Here is a 21,338-nt window from a genome sequence, read left to right on the forward strand (position 1 = left end):
TAGCACTTCTTGCTAGCCTAAGCTCATACTGAGCTTTAGCTTTTCTAACACTCTCCGTACAATTATTGGTTATTTGCTTATACTCATCCTTGGTAATAAGACCGTCCTTCCATTTCCCAAATGACTTTTTTTTTATTCCTCAAATCATTTGACAACTACTTATGGAGCCAACTTGGCTTCCTTAGGCTCCTTCTATCTTTTCTTCTCAAGGGAATTGTTTGTGTTTGAGCCTTCAGTATTTCTTTTAAGACACTCACAGACCCCTTGGACTCCCATCTCTTTAAGTCTTTCTGATCACGGGACTCTACCCAACATGACTTTAAGTCTGTTAAAAGTCCAGTCTATATGTCCGACTACATAAAGGTTTTCTGTTTCCCACAACTGAAAATTCCAAAATCATATGGTCGCTACTACCAAGTGTGGCCACTACTTCCATCTCATCCACCAGTACTTCCCTATTGATGAGAATCAAGTCTAAAATAGCAGACCCCCCTGGTTCCCCTCTCTACTTTCTGGGAAATGAAGCTGTCAGCAAGACAAGTTAAGAAATTAACGTACTTTGTATTTTTAGCAGAGTTGGTCTTCCAACAGATATCTGGGTAATTTACGTCACCAATGTTTATCCCCTCTTTGAGAATTCTGTAATTTGGCCTAGGAGTCTCTCATCCAAATCTGCTATAGGCTTGGTGGTCTATAGCAGACCCCCAAAATAATACCATTCTCCTTTCGTACTCCTTTTATATTTACCCAAATACACTCAACTGAACTTTAATGTTCAGGTTCCTGTATTTCTTCACAAGTATAAAGATTCTTAACATATATTGCTACACCTCCCCCCCTTCTTTACTTGTCTGTCGCATTTGAATAGATTGTACCCCTCAATTATAGTATTCAAATTGTGAGTATTATCCCACCACGTTTCTGTGATTCCTATTAAGTCATAGCCCCCTTCCTCTATTAGGACTACTAGTTCCTCATGCTTGTTTTCCATACTCTGTGCATTAGTGTAGAGACATCAACCGTTTATGCACTGGGAACTTCATTGCCCCAGCTCCCGTACAAGAGCACAAATCGGGGGCAGATGAGATGCACCAGGCCAAATGCTCCGTGTGAGTGCAGGAAGAGGTAGGGCAGCCTGCCATGACTAAAACACCAGCCTCCAGACTGGCATGAAACCACCAGTGCGTAAACAGACATCGTAATCCATTCTCATCGTTTTGGTTTTTGAAATTCCTTGTAAGCTATTAGTTCCCTGCTTATGTAACATTCCCTGTAAATTTGCAATCTTCTCGTCTTCAGTTCTTGCCATCACACCAAGTTGTGAATTTACGTCTCACTCCCCCTTTGTGTTTAATTTAAAGCCCTCTTCACCAGGTGTGCAAGGGTTCTCCCAAAAATACTTTTGCCATCCCTTGTGAGGTGCACACCGTCTCCTGATAGTAACCCCTCATTTTGACATCGTAGACCATGATCCAGAAATCCAAACCTTTCCCGACGTCACCAATGATGTAGCCAGTCATTTAATTACATTATTTTTCTCTCTCTTCCTAAGCCACGGCTACTTACAGGAAGGACTGATGAAAACACAACCTGTTCTCCCAGGTCCTTTACCTTTTTCACCAGATCCACAAAGTCTTTCTTAATATGTTCCATACTCTGTTGGGCAGTATTATTTGTTCCTACATTGATGAGAAGGAAGGGATAATGATCTGTGGGCTTGATGAGTCTGTCCACTTTTCTGTGACATCCTTTATGCATGCACCAGGTAGGCAGCAGACCTCTCAAGACAAGAAGTCTGGTCTACACACTTTGCCGTCTACACTTCTCAGCAGGGAATCCCCTATTACCAGTACCCGTTTTTTTGTACCCTTTGGAGCAGACCTAAAATTCTCACCTGTGGGTCTTGAGAAGTGTTTCCTGAGCTTCATGGGGTCAGTGGGGGAGAAGACCTAGAACTCTCACTGGTAGGGGCCTGCAACTTTTTTCCTGGTATACGTTGGGGCTTGCTCTTCATGGAAATTGCACATGCTCCTGTGTTCCTGAATCAACCTCTTCAGGCAGATCTTGGAACCAATTGCTGAGCATCACTGGGTCAGACCTTCTCCTTATTCTTCTACTCCTAATGGATGTAGAAAACTTTCTGCTTGTCTAACAAGCTAGTTTTTCTAGTGACACCTCTAGTTCCAGGAGTCTATGTTAACTTGATTTTATTACTTCAATACAGACATTTGTTATTCAAATTATCTGTTGTGGATTTCAAAACATAAGAAATGTATTCAAATGATCTTCCAATTTGTTCCTTTGACAGCCAACACAAATACATGTCTTTTAAACAAATTACTTGCTGCCTATCACAAAACTCAAATTTAGCTGTCATGCACTAAGGAAGAAAAATGCAGATAAAAGATTCAACCCATTAAGATAGAGTAATGGTAGTCCTCAAAAGTATATTTAAACATTTACTAAAACATGTACATAAAATGCTGCAACAAAATTAAGTTCTTCACACTTTTTTTGCTGTTATCGTAAACTAAAGGGAAAGCCTGTTGTAGGTGATACAACGGGCGCTAGCAAGGGGGAGGGGGAAATTAGGAAAGAGGTAGAAAGAGAGTAATGAAAGAAATAGAGATATAAAGAGAGAGAGAGAGAGGATAGAAAGTGTAAGAAAAAGAAATTAGGAAAGGGGAAAGAGTGGCAGCAAGAATTATAGGCAGAAGGAAGCAAGAGAGACAGGTAGAAAGAACAGAGGGAAAGGTAGACAGAAAGAGAAGGAAAGACAGAAAAGGAGAGAGAAACAGATAAAAGGCCTCCCTCTCCCACCCCATACCACCCTGCACTTACCAAGTGGCCGGGAATCCCTCTGCGGCTTGTGTGACGGCGCAGAGGATCTTCCCGGCTCTGGAGGGAACAGAGGCTTCCCTCTCCCCACTCCAATGTGAGCAGCCTCCTGAGACCCACCTCCTTTTGTGCCAAGGTCCAGTGGCCAAATGGTAGCCACTAGCCTCAGTGGATTTCTGGTGGGCAGGCCTGAGGTTGCCCGGCCAATCAGGAGTCTGTGGCTTCTGATTGGGTGGAATTCGAGTCTGGACACCCTGGAAGGGGCCAGACAGTCTCCTCCCAGGAGGCTGTTTCACAAGTATTTAGAGGACGAAAAGTGTTAAAGATGTGGTAGTACTTGCAAATTCAAAAGAAATGATATCATTTTAGCCATTTATTTTTATTAATTAATAGTAAAAAATGAGAGGTCTTTTTAATGCTGGGATAGTATCTCATATACTACCTCCACATCTTATGAAGCATAGCAAATGAATCAGAAATCACATTTATCACAATAAATGGCTTAGAAAACAATAAATGACTTAGAAAACAGGAAAATAAAAGGTGTACACAGTAACAATAGTATGAAGAAATATTCCTGATTCTATTCCTCATTCATACTATTCATCAAGTCCTCGCCACTTATAAACCTTAAACTGAGGAACCCCACATAACTGGCTAGTATTTCTAGTCCCGTATTGCAGATAAGAGATTAAGGCTGAGAAGGAAAGTAGCTGTGGCTGCAATCCTAAGAATACTTTCCTGGGAGCACACCCAGTTCATAATGGCATCTATCTGGGATAGGCCAAAGGCCATTCCAGCACTGCAGGAAGTCATTAAGAAAATGTTTCATGTTCACATAGCTATCTGGACAAAGACAGCTGAAACAGTCTATGCTGCTGAATACAGGTTTCAATTACTGGCGGAAGATAAAGCTGTCCCTGGACAAGAGGTAGGAATAGCGGCTCTGAGCCACGTGTCATTTAGGTGTGGCTTCCCCAGGCCAAATACAAAAATATGAAACCACTGTTTGTAGGCTATAAACGAATCACCATTTAGACTTTTTTAAAATCAAAAACTATAATAATCTTTCATATAGCAATATAATTAAACTATTCCAAAATGATGCAATGTATTATCAGTTACAGCTTCAATAGCTATCTCGTATTAACAATCTTAAAATAGCATAAAGCTCCCGCTGGATCTCCAGGGCTGGCCTGGAGATATAACGTATTCTCAATTAGCAACTCCAGTAACAATCCTAAGGAGTATTCTTATGATTAATCTCTGTTTCTTACTAAGTCTTCATTAAATGCTTACACATATTTATAGTCCCATAAATCTCAAGGACTTCTCCTGTTGTAGTGCTCAAGATAATAGATGCCTGTAGATGATGAATCACTTGACTTCCCTTCCAATAATGGCTCAAACAGCAATGCTGGATGTCAGGTTTTGGACTCTTAAAAGTTCAAAAAATGTACAATATTTCTAACATTACAAAACCCAAGTAATTTCATAATATAATAATAAACATAATCGCACCTCCAGAAACATTTACTTTTAACTCAAACTCAGGTTACTCTTCACTGAAATCAAAAACATTCCTCCTCAACAAAAAACCACTGTGGAAACAAGTACATGAGTCATGCTGTAGAAATGAGATTCCTTTACACCGTAAATGACTGCATGCAGGAACAGTTGATCACAGAACCAACAAGAAGGGTTATGATCTTGGACACAGTTCTGAGTAGGGCTCAATACCAGGTGAGAGGTGTAGAGGGGTCATGGGAATTGTAGTCCATGGACATCTGGAGAAACACAGTTTGGTCACCCCTGCCCTAGACTAAAGGATGCCTAGAGGAGTTATCTCTAATTGAAACCTAGATGAAAGGCATTCCCTGGGTCAGGAAAGGCACTGCCAGAATCAATCCCGAGTCTAAAAGAATATTTTCATGGATAAGAACACAAGTCAAGAAAACTATACAAAGTAAAGGCTTCTTTTAATAAGTTAATTGAACAAAAGGGATCACATGCACTGGTAAAAGAAAGGGAAGCTAATAATTAGGTGTGCAAAAACAATTCGAGGAGCAGGTTGCTAAAAGCATCAAGACACACAACAGCCTGCAGACATATGCATTTCCAGTTACTGACTTTAAAAGTATATTGCAGAGCTGGGAAAAGTGCACAGAAGGCAACCAAGATGATTGGAGAGTGAAGCACCTTCTCTATGAGGAAAGGATGAAGAGTCTGCCACTTTTCTGTTAAGAAAAATCTACCAACAAGGTTTCTTACCCCTTATGTGGAACATCCACATAAGGGGCGAGAATCCTTGTTTCCTGCCCGCTCCCCCCCACCCCCTCTCCTTATCTGGTGATGGGTCTTGCTGGGCTGGCCCCGCTCTCTGGATGGCAGGAGCAGCCTGGGAGGCATAACAGTGGCAGGGCCAGTCCAGCGTGACACAGCGCTGTCTCACTGGCTGTCTCCGCCAGTCTCCCGAGGCTGCCTTTGCTCTCCGGAGGGTGGGAGCGGCCTTGGAAGACTGGCAGTGGCAACACCAGAGCACTGAACATGCCTCAGTGCTCTGGCACCACTGCCCATCTACTGGCGTGGTCCCTAGGGACGGGACTACAGACGTCACGGAGGATAGATTAATGGAGGATTGTAATCCTAAACAGACATTTTGAAGTGAATCCCAATGAAACAAATATGGTTTACTTCTCAAGTAAAAATATTTAATACTGGATTCTTGTTGCACTCACACCCAATTAACTGCCTTGCTGGCAAAATTCACCTCCCATTGTGCAACTGTATAGTCTTATTACTGACTAGATTAAAATCAGACTGTATCCCGAGAAGCTTTTCTTTTCAAGTAATATTTTTGAAAAAAACAACAACAACCTCAATGCTCTCCAGGGTCTTTAGAACAGAGGAAGCTGCATTAAGCTATCTACAAGTTAATTGCACAGAGAAACAGAATTACTGTTAGACAAATTAAAATATGTTTTCAAATCCAGAATGCAAACTAGATATTAATCATTACGTATGCATTAAAAGAAGATAGCAGACTGTAGTAAAAGATAATTTAAGAAGATGACAAGTGGCCTTTTGTTGTTTCATAATGTGTGCGTGCAAGGACACAATCCAGTACGATCTACTGAGAACTTGCACAGAATCATTGCTGCAAAACAATTTAAAATTCACTGTGGTCCTTGAACATTTTTGCCCAATCTGTCTATGAGAAAAGGGTACCTCTTATTGTGGTAGAATAACAGTCCATTTCGTATGAAACTCTTTTATCATTCCGTGTTATAACTAAAGAGAAAATCCCTGCAACCATATTTAAAAATTGGAATGCAACATGTCGGTTACATTCTTCTGAAATGTCAGTTGGTGTAATCTGGTGATGCTGAAAGACTTCCAAGAAAAAATGAAAGCTATCAACCTTAACAGCATTTGCCAAGTCTTTGAGACATGGAGCCCAGTTTTCTTTTGAAATTAAAATTGGCAGCAAGCCACCCTTAAATTCAATGATATACATCAGTATTTTCACAATTAGTTTCCCACTGGCAGGAGTTCTACTTTTCTACACTAATGCACAGAGTATGGGAAACAAGCAGGAGGAACAAGTAGAGGACTGGATGACCCAGGAGGACCCTTCCAACTCTATGATTCTATGATTCTATTCTCTGTGGGGAATATGGCAGCCAATATTGCAGTGTGGAGGTCAGAGAAAAAGGGTAGCAAGAGAGAAATGTTGTAGCCTTAATTTTATATTATGCAAGCATCTAGAGCAGGTTCAGTTTCTGAACTGTTCCTCATCATCCAAACAAGAGCAAATGAAGGGTCTATGATTCATTACCCAAATACAGTAAAAATAAAACAAATTGTCTGACCTGCATGGAAACGAATTAAAATCTATTGTGTTTGTTCAATGTATAATGTTTTTATCTTGTATTAACAAGTTTTTATGCCGCCTCTCCAGAGAATGTACCCAAGGTGGCTTTACAGAATATAATAGAACAGTACATCACTAATTAAAATCCAGTATTACAAACCCAGTCACAACATTAAGAACACATAAACCATTGAGTGGCTTAACATAACAGTTCCAGTCTAAAAGCATAGTTAGTTAAAAGCCTGCACAAACAGAAGCATTTTGGCCCAGAATCTAAAAGACAGAAGTAAATTAGCATACTGCATAATGAAAATTAGGATGTTTTTTGCTGCATAATGAATAATTAGGATGTTTTTTGCCGCTGATTGGAGGGGATGGTTGAGTTGTGTTTTATAATGTTATGGGTTTTATGTATTGAGGTTTTTATAGTTGTTAGCCGCCACGAGCCCTTGTGGGAGTGGCAGGATAGAAATGCAATGATAAATAAATAAGTAACATGTTTAACAAGCTTAGCTTATATGGTTAAAATTTGTTTGGGTTTAATATAGAGAAGGAAATAAAAAAACATAAAATTGGAGACTTATGGGCAGATGTACTCTTCTTAATTTCAGAATGCTGATGTTAATGAACTAATACTCTGCTGTTAAGCTCCATTGATGGCCTCCATGCGTGAGAGTAGTAAACTTGAGCAAAAAAAAAAGTGTATAGATCCATTCCACATCCTAATTACATATTTCTTGGATAAAACTAGGATGTAATTGGCAACTGTATCTTTTTGGATTATCTTATTGGAAGGGCATGCGGGAGTTGTTTTGCAGTGGCTATGCTCTTTGCAAGGGGCGTGCTGCTGCTCTCTGTTCTTTAGCCTAGGGGTTTTTATCTTGTCTCCCCCCTGTTATTCAGTATTTACATGTAACTTCTGGACAGTTTATCTGAAGGCAGACAAAACCATGATTGGTTCTTGAGGACCGTTTATGCACTGGGAACTTCACTGCACCAGCTCTCATGTAGGAGTACAAATCCGGGCCGGATGAGGTGCACCAGGCCAAATGCTCCCCTATGTGGGTGCAGGAAGAGGTGGGGCAACCTGCCATGACTAAAACTCTAGCCTGCAGCCCAGCATGAATCTTCCAGTGCATAAACGGTCGAGGTGGTGACATGCTGGTTGTGGGCAAACAGACCTTTTCCTGTCTGCATTACTGAACATTTGTCTGAGAATATTCCAGTGGTGCTGCTTGAAAAGCTGGTTGCAGAGGTACTCTTTGAGGATTATATATAAATATATTAGTCACCAGGCGGAGCTCTAGTGCAGTCAGAAATAAAGGAAGAACTGTTCTAAGTGCCAGGGAAAAATATAGGAACATTATGTAGGTACCTAGGAATTCAGTGTCAGCTTGCATGTATGCCAAGTGTTAATAAACACGTAGCTTAATTGAAATCATATGAAATTTATTCACATTCTTTCTCCAACAGGCCAAGCATAACAGCAGAGTGAATATTCCTCTTCCTTTCACCATACACACCCTTTGGTTGCCTTGATTCTTAAGCTGATGCCAAAGACCACAGTTTTACAGAGCATGGATTTACTTAAGAGATGGTACCTGGAGAATGAAGTTAAAATAACATTTTGTCATCCTGCAAATCACTGGGTTTTCTCCCCAAAGTGAGGGTAGCATGATGCCTCCATGATGTAAAATTTCACAAAATGGCAAACAAGTTTTTGCATCCATCAAAGCTCTCAATTTGGATTGTAGTTAAACAAGATAGATAGAGAGAAAAGGCTTACGTTGATTCTTTCTTTGATATCCTGCACAAGTCCCATTAGGATGAATGGCAGCAGCAAACCACTACAAGACTTTTACACAATTACTCTCAATGGTATTTGTGCAAAACAGCAACATGGTGCCCCAAAGTTTTGAAAACTTTATTCATGATTTTTTTAAAACAATATATTGTTTAATATATATTTCATATGTAGTATCAGTAAACCCACAGTATATATTTAATATGCTGTATTAGTAAAGCTGTTATGTCAAAATTCAAAAATCCTTTTTATAAATATCTGGCCTACAACAGTGGATTCATTCAGAGGGCTTGACATATTCATTAGTCTACCAACAAGTGGCTTTTCTGTACTACGACACAGGAATCTAGTTTCTGTTCCTCTTGGTACTCAGTCAAATAGAATTTCTAGCATTATATTTCTTTTATAGTCTCAAATCAATATGAAATAAACTATATGGGCAAGGTTAAGTCCAACTGGTTTCAATGGGGAAATTAAGCATGTACGTAAGACACTATTCCCAGGCATATATACTTAGCAACATAATAATCACATGAATAAATTTGCATAAAACTGGGCAGTAATCTCATTGAACTGAACAAAAATGCTCAACTTTGGCTAGCTCACAAGGAGATTACTGCATCTGTGCCTTATTTAAAAGAGTGAGGGATCCAACTCTACAACATTTCTTAATTGAAGTCTGAAAATAAAAGCTTATTATTTTAATGCTATTCACATCTGAATGCCCTTGACAGAAAATGGCTAAATTTATGTCTCAAATAACACCACTGAAAACACATCAGGTATTAATCTTCCCCCAAGTGTTTAAATTGTATTAATCTGGGATGCTTTGCACAATCAGGAAAAACAATTTGTTTCTACTTTGTGAGCAATTAAATTTCCCTTTTGTAAAACATTACATTGCTATAATAAACAGTTTTCTTTCACAGGAGGCAGGTTAATGCTCCTGTGTCAATCAGAACTGGGTTTTAGGACATGCCATTGGGAATGTGCCCTTCTAATTATGGTACTGCATTACAGTTTACAATGCAACTTCTTCTTAAAGTACTTCAGGCATTTTTGAAGGAAACGGCAGGATTTAATTAGCATCCACGACTACTTATATTCTATACAAAGAACCTGCCTTTTGCAAATTAAAGTAGAACTAGTTTCAACATTGATTACTGCACCTTCATTCAAACTAATAATCTGTAAACCGCATTCCGTGACAGGGCTGCCTACGGGCTGTGGGGGTGGGCTTGGTCTGGGGTGGGGGGTCCAACGATTGGCTCCATGACCCCGGACTGACAAGCGAAGTGCCTTCCGATTAACCCCTCCGCTTTTCAGTCCGGGGCCAATCAGGAGGTGCACACAGTGCGCCTTCTGATTGGCCGCTTGGCCCCAGACTGACCAGTCGGGAAGTGTGCAGCCCCTTGGCCCCCAACCTGCCCACACACCCCACTCCATGACGTTCCCCACTTTCGCTCAGCTGCTGGGGACATGCCAGGTAGGCACCCGGGTGGTGGAGCCCAGGGAACGCCAGGGAAGGCTTCAGCACAGCCCTCGGAGGTCCGCATCAAAGCCTGGGATTCACGGGGGAGGGGGGCAGCCGGGGAAGGCTTTGGCGTGGCCCTCTGCTTTTGGGGATAGCTAATTGGAGGTAACACTGAGGGCCATTCCACACCGGATTTTAAAAGTGAGAGTCTTACCCTTTACAAATGCCATATTTTTGGTGTTTTGCACAATGTCGTAAACACCCAGGGCCATTCCGCACAAGGACCAATGTTGCCAATTGCTTTCGGAAATGCACCTGAGGCTGATCCTGCGTTGAGCAGGGGTTTGGACTAGATGGCCTGTATGGCCCCTTCCAACTCTATGATTCTATGGTACCTGGCAAATTGTATGTTGAAATTAAAAAATATATATTATAATACTATTTTTGCGTTGTATGCGTTCTATGAAACTTTTTGTTGCTCCATATAGACCAAAATTTTAATCAAGAATGGTGCCCTGCTTTACCAATGTTAAAATCTGGTCACCTTAAACACTGCCTAAAATGAAGACTTTGTGAAGGGATCTGGGTGAGATGCCGATGACAGCTCATAACCAGTGTTCACTGTAAGCTGTGCACGTGAGCAGCTGCTCATCAACACGTGAAGCCTCCCTCAGAAATCTGGAGCCACCCGTTTTAAGACTACAGCAGTTATAGTCTGTTCAGGATGTAAACTGCTTAGCTCAGAAGGGAAAAAAAGAGGACGGAACGTTGCTCATAACACACCCATAAGACCAGAATTTGTCCTTTCTGTAGTGCAGTGGTCCCCAACCCCCGGTCCTGGAACCAGTACCGGTCCGTAGATGAGTTGACCGCGGCTCTTCCTCATCCTGCTCCCCGGACGCTGACTGGGGGCTGCTCTGCCACTCTGCCGCCAGCTCACCTTTGGTGTTCTCTGGCGGCCACCATGGCTGGGGCTCCCCCTTGGCGCGGCACTGCGCAGCTGCTGCTGGCAGCGTCCCCCAGTGGGCGGCGAGAACTCAGGAGCGCCAGCAGGAAAGCAAGTGGAGCAGGGGCTCAGGCGGCGGCGACATCCCTCGGCAAAAGACTACCCATCCCCTGGGATCCCCTCAGTAAAATTGTCAAGTGTTGACCGGTCCCTGGTGATATAAAAGTCGGGGACCACTGCTCTAGTGTGTTTAGAGTCCACCCCCCCCCCAAGGCCAGTAAGAGGCATCCCTTCCTCTCCAGGCAACTCAGGTGAGCTCTTTGTGATGTCATGTCAGTTGGTCTCCAGTTTCTCTCTGGAGGTTGGCCCCCTGACTCCTAGTGTGTTTAGAGACCCACTCCCCCACAAGGCCAGTAAAAGTCATTCCTTCCTCTCCAGGCAACTCAGGTGAGCTCTTTGTGATGTCATGTGATGTCAAGGGCTCAGGCAGCAGCAGCGACTTCCCTTGTCAAAAGACTATCCCGCCCCCGGGATAGTCAAGGGTTGACTGGTCCCCAGTTATAAAAATGTAGGGAATCATTGCTCCAGTGTATTCAGGTATCAGGGCACTAGAGTCTTCCTTACTTCCAGTCTGGCTCCAAGGAAGCTTTTCTGCCTCTTAGGGAGGTATAATTTTTCTATTGCTTTTGTAGTATAAGTAATTTGTGAGAAGTCTTTTGTAAACTGTATGTCCAAAAGTTTTTTGCCCCCACTATCCCTTTATAGGGACATTTCTGGCCTATTGAAAACATATAGAAGCAGTTTTTCAATAATGAAACCAGCCTAAAAGGGAGATTATTGCTTCCTTGATCATATTAGATGTACTGTCTAAGAGGTCAGGGCTTTGCTTATTCAAGCACAGCTGCCTGAAATGAAATGGCTAATTGTCAAAGAATGGAAATAATGTGTCAGGCTTATGAGACAGTTTGAAACATGGTACAAAATTCTGTTGTTGATGAGCAATTTAGGAGTCTTGGAGTCATTCTTTCCTTACCCAGCTGAAAAAAGAAACTATTGTTTCTCAGTCCTAACCAGAATATTTTCCTGTGCTTCTCATGCATTTTAGAACATGATACTACATGTAGTAGTCGTTAATGCTCAAGCACAGTTTGGGTGTGTGCAGAACAAACAGGTTTGGCATGAATTCCTGGTTAGAAATATATGTTGTGGAGGTCGTCTTAGATAAACTCTGTGCCTTGGTAGCGTCATTTTGGAGGTCGTCTTAGATAAACTCTGTGCCTTGGTAGCGACATTTTCATTTATTTACTTTTTAAGTCAGAGAGTATTTAATATCAAAACAGATGTAAATATTATCTTGCACACAAAAACATTTAAAAGGATCCATAAATTACTGATTTTAACATAAATTAAAAAGAAATGACAGACACACAAAGAATATAATAGTAACTTTACTGAGTTAACTTTTTTATTAATTGCAAAAATAGTTGGGATACTCAGCCTGAGGATAGCCCAGTACAGTTTAGTGATGGAAAGATATTGTTAATGGGAATCCTAATTATCTGCTTTTGCATTGGTCCACACAAAAATGGCCAAAGCAGACTAAAGAATGAAAAAGACAATATTTATAGAATCAGACTCTAAGCCAAGATACTGATATCCTTCCTGCATAAGGTTCTTTACATCTGTTCAGTTAATCAGTATGGCTTATCATCCATTACCCAGAACAAGCAGGTGTAACATTAAGTTGCCTGTTTTTAAACAATAGTACTAATAGTACTAATAAAGAGCCTCTTGTGGCGCAGAGTGGTAAGGCAGCCGTCTGAAAGCTTTGCCCATAAGGCTGGGAGTTCAATCCCAGCAGCCGGCTCAAGGTTGACTCAGCCTTCCATCCTTCCGAGGTCGGTAAAATGAGTACCCAGCTTGCTGGGGGGTAAACGGTCATGACTGGGGAAGGCACTGGCAAACCACCCCGTATTGAGTCTGCCATGAAAACGCTAGAGGGCGTCACCCCAAGGGTCAGACATGACTCGGTGCTTGCACAGGGGATACCTTTACCTTTACTAATAAATCTTCCCCACCTTTTGGGGAGTGGGAGGGAATCATACAGCATTCTAATTAAAATCTTTTGAATTATTTTGAATGTGTTCCTGAGTAGACAATGTTGACCTTGAGGGATCAGTGGTCTCCATGAGGCTGCTTCATGTGTTCAAGTGGATATTTCAAATGGGGGGAAATAATTATAATGTAGTAGCAGTGGTGAATGCAAATTGTTTGAGGGGCTGCCAAATCACTACCAATAGATGTTGAACTGAACAATGTTGAACGACTCTTTCAGGCTAGAACCCGGAACACTAAGCTTAAGAGAGTTGCCTTGGTAGCATCTGAAAAATCACTGAGCTGTAGCAAAACTCAATAAAATGTAGTAGCCAGTGTTTAGTATTGTAAGTAGTTCTCATTGGTCTCCACAAAATACTCTAGTGTACACAACTTAGAAGCAGTCTGTTGCTGAATCCTTTTGAAAAAATATCATGATTATTGTAATTTAGTATCACCATTAAACCTAGAATTCTCATTTGATCTGGTCATTATCATCCCCACAGTCTGGAAAGTCCCTGTAACTGCCAGAGCATCTTTTGTAGCAAAATGTTTTTTTAGTTCTGGGATTATGCTGTGTGCTTGTTTCCACATGTCTGCCCTCGGGTGCTGCAAAAAGTCCCCTTGGTAAGGTGATTGCTTCTGACACACTGCCTGATATGGGTTGGCCAAAAGTCTCAAAGGGACCCGTTGGTGATTTTTAGCATTGACTGGTTCCTGAAGAAAGAAGCCCTTTGGGCAAAACCTAGGTCCCAAATTACATTAGTAGGATACAGCCTAGTTCCCTACAGTCCTATTCAGTTGTTCCTTCCCACTTTTTTAGGTTCCTAGTGTTGTGTATGTAGAACTGCTGAGCTTGAGGGCCAAAGCAGGATCATAAGCCTCCAATGTAATTGACCTATGCGTGATGGAATCTAGCCCATAGACAGCTCCCCCACTTCCCAGAGGGAAATTATTAGCAAAGAAATAAAACACTGTACCTGGAAGATACTAGTAACTTCTAGCAGTTGCCATTATTTACATGCAGTTTCTGGTTAACCTTCTGTTTTTTTTATCTACCTCTTAAAATATGAATTGCCCACTGACCACTTTGAATAATGGTATTTGAAAGGAAGTTAGCGAATCAAAAACAAACCTGATTCCTCAATCAGGTTTATGTTAGCATTAATTCAGTGCAAATTTCTCTATTCACCTGGCAAAGTTTTAATTTCCCCCCAGTTACCTGGGGTGTCAGTTCAAATATGCAAGAAGCACCAAGCTATTTAAAAGAATGAAATAGTTGTGAGAAGAGATACTTCGTACAAAGAGACCTAACTGTTCTGCTCTGCATTCATTAATTCTGTTCTGGAGGCAAACAAGGAGAAAGTATGCTCAAAGCAGCAGGAAGTCTTCAAATAGGAGGCTATTTGAAAAATACCAGTGAGTTCCTAATTTACCCATGCTAAATACACATCTCTAACACTTCCTGTAGAATATTCTTCATAACCTTTTGAATTGTGCACACTGCAGATATTGCAGTTTACAACAATTTCACCACACCTTTAATTAAAAATTTAATAGACAACCTTTTAGAATTGCACATTAAACAATGTTACGTACTACAGGAAGAATAAATCTGACTATCTCTTCTGAATTGTTCATGCATTGAACATAAATTTCTATTTAAAATTCATCCAAGTTTGCAGATCCCTATTATTCGTTTTATCCTCCAATTTAAAATTCTCTCATTAAGTCTTCTTGCCCTTTTCAGAATATATGGAAATTCACTGGAAAATGCTGAGTGAGTGTAAAAATAAGAACTTCATAATTCAAACAGCATATCATGTTTACTCAGATGCTACTATTCAGAACTTTTTGATTTCCTGTTAAACTCAGATAGAAACAGGATTCCATACTGCCTGCTAAAGGAGTGTGTTTGCACACCTAGAAGTGGCACAATTTTAAAGAGAATGGTTGGTCAGAATATCTGTGTACACACCCACCTGGGACCCTTCCCCTTCTCACGCCTTCCAGGCCCATTATTGGCCATTTTGGTGGGGAGGGATGGGTCAAGATGACCATATATGGTAATTTCACCTGATAAATGTTTAGTGAAATTTTAAAAATATATAACAATAATTAACTCACACATGTTCAGGAAACCCTTCCAGGGCTGTCAAGAAACGCCAAGGTTTCATGAAACCCTGGTTGAAAAAGCCTAGTCTAACCTACATTTTAATATCCTAGCTGGGTTTTTAATGCTGAGTTTCAACAATGCTTATGGTACATTATTTTTTTATATATATTTTATTTTGTGAGCTACCCTGGGCAGATTCCCCACAGAGGGGACATAGAAAAGCACTAAAACTCATCCTCATCTATATTTGATCACTAGGATGATACAAGCAGGTTCCAAGTGAAATTCTATCCCAACCTGAGCATATTTGCTGGGTGTTGGCTGAGCTTCTTAATAACGAAAACTGGTTTGCTTTGAGTTAACACTTACTCTACGAAAGTAAAGCTTTGCTAGATATTACTTGGCAGGATTCAGAATCTTGCCTAACTGGCCTCTTTCCCACCCACTCTAAGCTTATAGCCAGAATTACTTTGCTGGTTTTACAGGTGCCACTGGACTCAAACTTTGTTTCATTCCTTCAGACCAACATGGCTAGCTGCCTGAATTTATAATTACTGGTTATTACTGTTATATAACCAGGTGTGTGTGTTGATACCGGTAGAGCTCTCCCAGGTCCTGAGCCTTGTGTCCCCGCCAGCCCACGGAAACAGAACAGCCTAGTGGGGATCTATAGTAGAAGTACTGGCACTTGGTAAAAAAAAACATAGCAAAAAAAAAAAAAAAAACACACATTGCAGTCACAATCCCAGACACACAAACTCTTCTGTACTATATCATCCCAACCACTTCAAAGCGAGGGGAAACACGATTGCAACTTACTCGCATTGAAACAGATGTGCCCCCAAAGACTTGCAGGTTTTCAAGCCATCCCCGCGCCCATTCAGTCCACTCAACAAGAAAAGCTCGCACAAAACCCCCAAAGCCTGGCTTAGGAAGAGCCTGCGAGCGCTCCGTTCATCCTATTCCCGAGGGCTGTTTTCATAAGTGCCTGAAAACGCAGGTTCCCTCCAAAAACGCCGGTGGTTTCAACCCACCAAGAAGCCATCATGCCATATCTACATTTTGCTACTATTCTGGTTCGCTTTGCACTGTCTTCGGTTGCCTAAAAAAAAAAAGCTACCCTGGGGACAGGCCTCGCAGTAGACACCTAAAACGGAAGGCTCACGCCCTCTTTCCAAAGCACGCTATGATTGGCTGAAGGAGCCCAGAGGCAATGCGGCGCTTGAAGAGGCGCAGTAGGGGTCCCTGGGCGCATGCGCACATGCCTTGTTTTGGCTAGAGTTAAACTTTCCCTGACTGGAAAACCCTTTATTTTGACGTAATTCTTACTCGCCTCCGAAGAGGCGCAGGAACTACCGCTACTTAGTAAACAACGAAGAAACCACGGGCTGTAATGGAACAGCAACGTATGAACGTTTGCAACAATCAAACCCAAAAGCCATGACGCTGTTTCTAATTCATGCCGTATCTTGAGGAAAACATGAATATTAAGAAGCTTCCCTTGGATATTACCTCAGGAGGTTGCAACTGGGATTCTAATCAGACGGGGCCCCGCCCTTAACAAAGCCTCAGCGGCCTCGATGATCTTTCCCCCGTCACTTCACCTACAGCGCAAAAAAATCCCAAGCGGAAGCTAGGTCGCGAGCGCGCCGCTCTAGCCACACTCTATAATACTTAGGGGCGGGGGGGGGGAAGAGAGCGCTGAGCCGGACGCGCGCGCTCAGAGAGCGGGCGAGGGTCGGGGCGCGCGCCCCTCAAAAACCCAAAGAGAGGGAGGCGTGACTCGGTTTCGCGCATGCGGAAGCAGCGGGAGGAAGTCGGTTTGGGCACAGGGGCGGGGCGGAGGGAAGGTCCCAGTCCGTAGAGCCGTTGGGTTATTCGCCGCGGAGGGAGGGAGGGAGGGAGGGAGACTGGCTGGCGCGCGAGGGGAAGCAGAGGGCGGGGCGTCCGCGGGCGAATGACGCCCTTGGTGTGTGGCCGGCGCTGAGGCGAAGTGGACGCAACTTCCCAAGACGGCGCGGGCTAAGCAGCCTCGAGCCGCCCTTGTCCTCCTCCGCGCCCGGGTCGGGGCTGGGGCTGGGGCCGGCGCTGGGAGTATGAAAGTTCCGCCTCCTCCTCCGCGGCACCGACGAGGCTCCGGCCGCTTCCTGCTTCCCCCGCTCAGGAAGAGCTGCTGCTTCGCCCCGCTGCCGTGAGCGGCTCCACGGGGCGTCGGGAGAGCCGGCCGCAGCCCTCCTTCGCCCAGCCCCGGAGGCCGCCCCTCGGACAAAGTGCCTGACAGCCCCCCGCGCCCGAGACCCGGAGGAGGTTCATGAGGGGGAGAACGAAGGAAGCGGAACGGCCTCCCTCCTTAACGCCTTACGGGATTCCCCTTTCCGCCTTCTCAGCAATCACGGGAGACTCTTGCTTTCTTCTTCTGTATTTTAAGATTACTTAATCCCCACCTGCCCCCCCCCCAATCAGATTTTGCTTTTGTATTTTTGAAGGTTGTCTTTCAGGGGAAAGGCAGGCAAGCGACTGAATCCCTACTCCTGCTGGGCAGACTCCTGAGGGTCAAGAGAAGGGGGACTTTCCTGGATACCTGAATCTCTGCAGTTGGGGATTTGTTGGATTTCTTTGTGAGGACATTCCCGAGTGGCTGGGGACACCTCAGGGTTTTTTTGTTTGTTTGTTTGTTTCTCTCCTCACTGAAAACGTGCCGAGTAATCAACGATGGAATTGGGCAGGATGGATTATTTCTGTGATCAGGTACAGCAGAAAGACGTGGGCCGCAGGATGCAAGTTGGCCAAGAATTTCTGGAGTACCTCAATGATCCGGATGTGTCCTCTGACATTGAGCAGGATCAGCAACGCCTTGATAAAGTGATCGATGATTTGACGGGATGGGTTAACTCTAGCAATTATAAGGTAAGGCTGATGATGCCTATTTCTGGGTATGACAGGGGTGGGAACAGCTCCATGTTCTGGATGTGGCCTCGGTTTGTGTTCCTCTGGTATTCACCCTTTCACAGAACCTTCTGTGGGTGACAATATGTTTGAATACTGGGGTATTTATTAAAAAATGTCTATGTAGCTTGTAACATCTGTTTTTGGATACCTACTTTTCAATATGCTACCAATGAGGGGGGAGGAGTGGGATATGAAGGTAAAATCTGCACATTATTGCATACTATAGAGTTTATTGGTTTATGCATACAGATTCCTGTCTGCTCACATGCTTAAAATTAGATTCCATTTAACTTAATGGGCTATTCCTCTGAATAGGAAGTCAGTTCATATTAATGACATTCTAGGTAGCTTTTAATGTTTCTTCATAAGAGAAATTGTCCGGGGGGTGGGATTGATCAGTCTTGAGTTGTAGAAATAACTGATGATGCTTCCCAAGAGCCCTCCTAAACAGTACTACCTGGAAGCTGCTTGGCTCTATTCAATGTGGCTCACTTCCCAGAAAGTATTCTTAGGTTTGCACTGTAATAGTCCCAGTAGGAGACTGTTTCGTGATCCTCTTATTTGAGCATAGTTCTGTTTATGGCCTTTCATGCTTTAATTTTTCTGAGGCTGGTCTTGGCCGGCATACAGGAGAAAGGAATTGTGCCATAAGATGTAAAAACAATTGTGGTATCTTTTTAAACTTTAGAGATTGTGGTAGTAAACCTGAGGATGTGACTATTGCTAGTGATAGGTATTCTGCAGTGTGTTAACTGCAGCCAGTTTATACTCCTGTCATCTGGTGGCAGTAGTGCTCCACAACATAGGCTATGAAGTATCACTTTGATGAGTTTCTTGGGATAAATTTGTGTGTATGCACAGTGTTCATAACACATATTAATATCCCCAAGTAATTAATATGCAATAGCAGCTATCGTAAAACAATTTGTAGTACTTCTGGTTTGCAGATTCCAAAATGATTTGATTGAAATGTCATATTTTTAAAGCACATATACATGTCTTGAGCATGTACTGTGATTATTCAGTGTAGTATGCCTACAGCAAGTGTCTATATTTTTGTTTGTCATATATACTTTTTGTGCATACTCAACTTTGCTAATTGCTGGAATCTTAGTAGCAGCTCTGATAATATAACTTAAGGTATAGGCATGGCTGAAAATTGTTAAGTGGAAAGCTGTATGGGAAAATACTTCCATATAGTAAAAAGAATGGAAAGTTGTTGATGCACTGGTTAAATATGTTGAAAGAACTAGAATCTAATTCTGAAGATCATGGTACAAATGGTTCTATAAAACCCAATAGTTTGGTTTAGGTATGCCATAAAGTATTTGTGTTTAATAGTTCTTAAAGCATATACAAATGTTAAGTGTTCAGTATTCAACAACATATTTTAGCAGCAGAGCTAAAGTTCCCTTTTTTGAAATCAATTAATCAATAAACATGTTTTATCTAATTACAATTTGAGTATTAAATGGAATAAAATATAGGTATTGAAACAAGAAAATGTAATTTCTATGCATCTGATTTTTTGCCACTGTATTTTTAATGGTTATGACTTTTATTTTGTGAGCCTTCTCAATCAGTTCTCAGAAGTAATGGCATATTTTATTTATTTATTTATTTACATTTATTTACATTTATACACCACCATCCCCCCAAAGGCTCAGGGCAGTTCACATAAAATGAGAATTATACAAGAAAGTATGCATATAAATAACTATAACAATTCATATTAATAACAGGGTAACAGTACAATATTAAACAATAATAATACTAACAATACTAACAACAAATACTAACAAGGAGCAGAATGCCTTGATGGATTTCTGGGGGAGAGGGGGGGCAGGGGCCCTGCAGATGTTGCTGGTTGTGCCTGGCCTCAGCCAAATGCCTGGCGGAAGAGCTTCCTTTTGTAGGCCCTGCGGGAACTGTTTTAGTTCCGTCAGGGCCCTGATCTCCTGTGGGAGCTCATTCCACCAGGTGGGGACCAGGACAGAGAAGGCTCTGGCCCTGGTTGAGGCCAGATAAATGTTAAAGTGTAAATGCATAAAATCAGACCAATATTTTTTCCAAAATGGGAGGGGGGAAAATCTTCCTGTGCTGGTAAAATCACATTATTTATCGAGCTAAAACCATCCACTAAATATTGTGCCAAGGCTGAATGATCTTTACACAGTGAGAAGTCCCAAATATTTTATGATTTTAATATAGAGGTGGAAAAATTCCCAGTACCTGGCTGCCCTGGCCATAAAAAGTTTCTTACAAATTCAATTGTCTGAGTTAAAAATATTTTAGATGCCATACAAAGTTTAAAACAGACCAGTTTCTGCCATAATAGCTTATAGTTTAAAATAAAGTATAACATCTTATTTATATTAATTTAAGTGATTTAGATGTCCTCATTCTCCCATCAGGACACAAAGCGGATTGCAAGGAGGTTTATTAACAACTTATACAAAAGCAATTTAAGTCAGAAAAATAGCTGTCTAGCCAGCCTAGTGCTGTCCACAACAGCATGATCTGATCACCAGCTAGATGCTTGTCTGAGTAACTTGGCCTCGCACAGCTTCTGGAACTAGAACACAAAGGATGCCATCTTCACATCATTGGAGAGGCCATCCCAGAAGGCAGGCGCTACCATGAAACAACCTGTGCGTGGGTAGCAATTAATTTTCTAAGCTATTCTTGATAGTTACTGAATATTTTCACAGTAGAAGACTCAAAATCCTTAAGATGATCATAACTGAATCCTTATTTTGAAATCTATGAGGATTTCATAGATCTAAGATATATATCTATGAAATCCTCAAAGTTTTCTGCAGATATTTCAAAATAGCTTGCGTGTATATAAATTTACACCTACTCTAGCATGGCAGTCATAATGCAGCTAGAAATGGTGTAGTATCTATCCATGTTGATCAAATATTGACAAACAATGCATGTTTCATATGTTGTTGCGGTCATTCTGAGGGCAGCAGTAATATAGAAAGTTAGTAAAAGGAGTTTAATTTTTCTTCCCAAAATCAGGTTTACATTATTATCATGTTTAAGTTCATGTTTCTTATCAGTGTTCTGTAGAAACAACCAAAATTCTTATGGAACCTTTTAAGGGTAAAAGATTTATTCTGTTATAAGCTTTTGTGGAGAGGATTCTGTGTCGCTTAGATGAACTGTTACCTTCATTTGCAGCTATAACGTGTCAGGAAACAGAGAAAATTGTAAACAATGTGGTGAAAACAATGA

The 21,338-nt window shown here is 41.8% G+C and overlaps 1 protein-coding gene across 37 annotated transcripts in view; it reads left to right on the top strand.

Moving 5' to 3' along the window:
• The first annotated feature begins 17,054 nt into the window (after nucleotides 1-17,054).
• Nucleotides 17,055-21,338, top strand: part of CLASP2 (cytoplasmic linker associated protein 2) — a 135,388-nt gene continuing 131,104 nt past the window's right edge. For 24 of the 37 annotated variants that reach the window (XM_077303108.1, XM_077303112.1, XM_077303121.1 and 21 more), the window contains exon 1: nucleotides 17,056-18,053. In XM_077303108.1, coding sequence (XP_077159223.1) covers nucleotides 17,859-18,053 — 195 coding nt within the window. In that variant the 5' untranslated portion in view covers nucleotides 17,056-17,858. Of the gene's footprint in view, nucleotides 18,054-21,338 lie in introns of all 37 variants that reach the window. The other 13 variants (XM_077303100.1, XM_077303102.1, XM_077303110.1 and 10 more) reach the window with 2 other exon arrangements.

This window comes from Paroedura picta, chromosome 11 (genome assembly GCF_049243985.1).
Source record: "Paroedura picta isolate Pp20150507F chromosome 11, Ppicta_v3.0, whole genome shotgun sequence".
In the NCBI taxonomy this organism is placed as follows: domain Eukaryota; kingdom Metazoa; phylum Chordata; class Lepidosauria; order Squamata; family Gekkonidae; genus Paroedura; species Paroedura picta.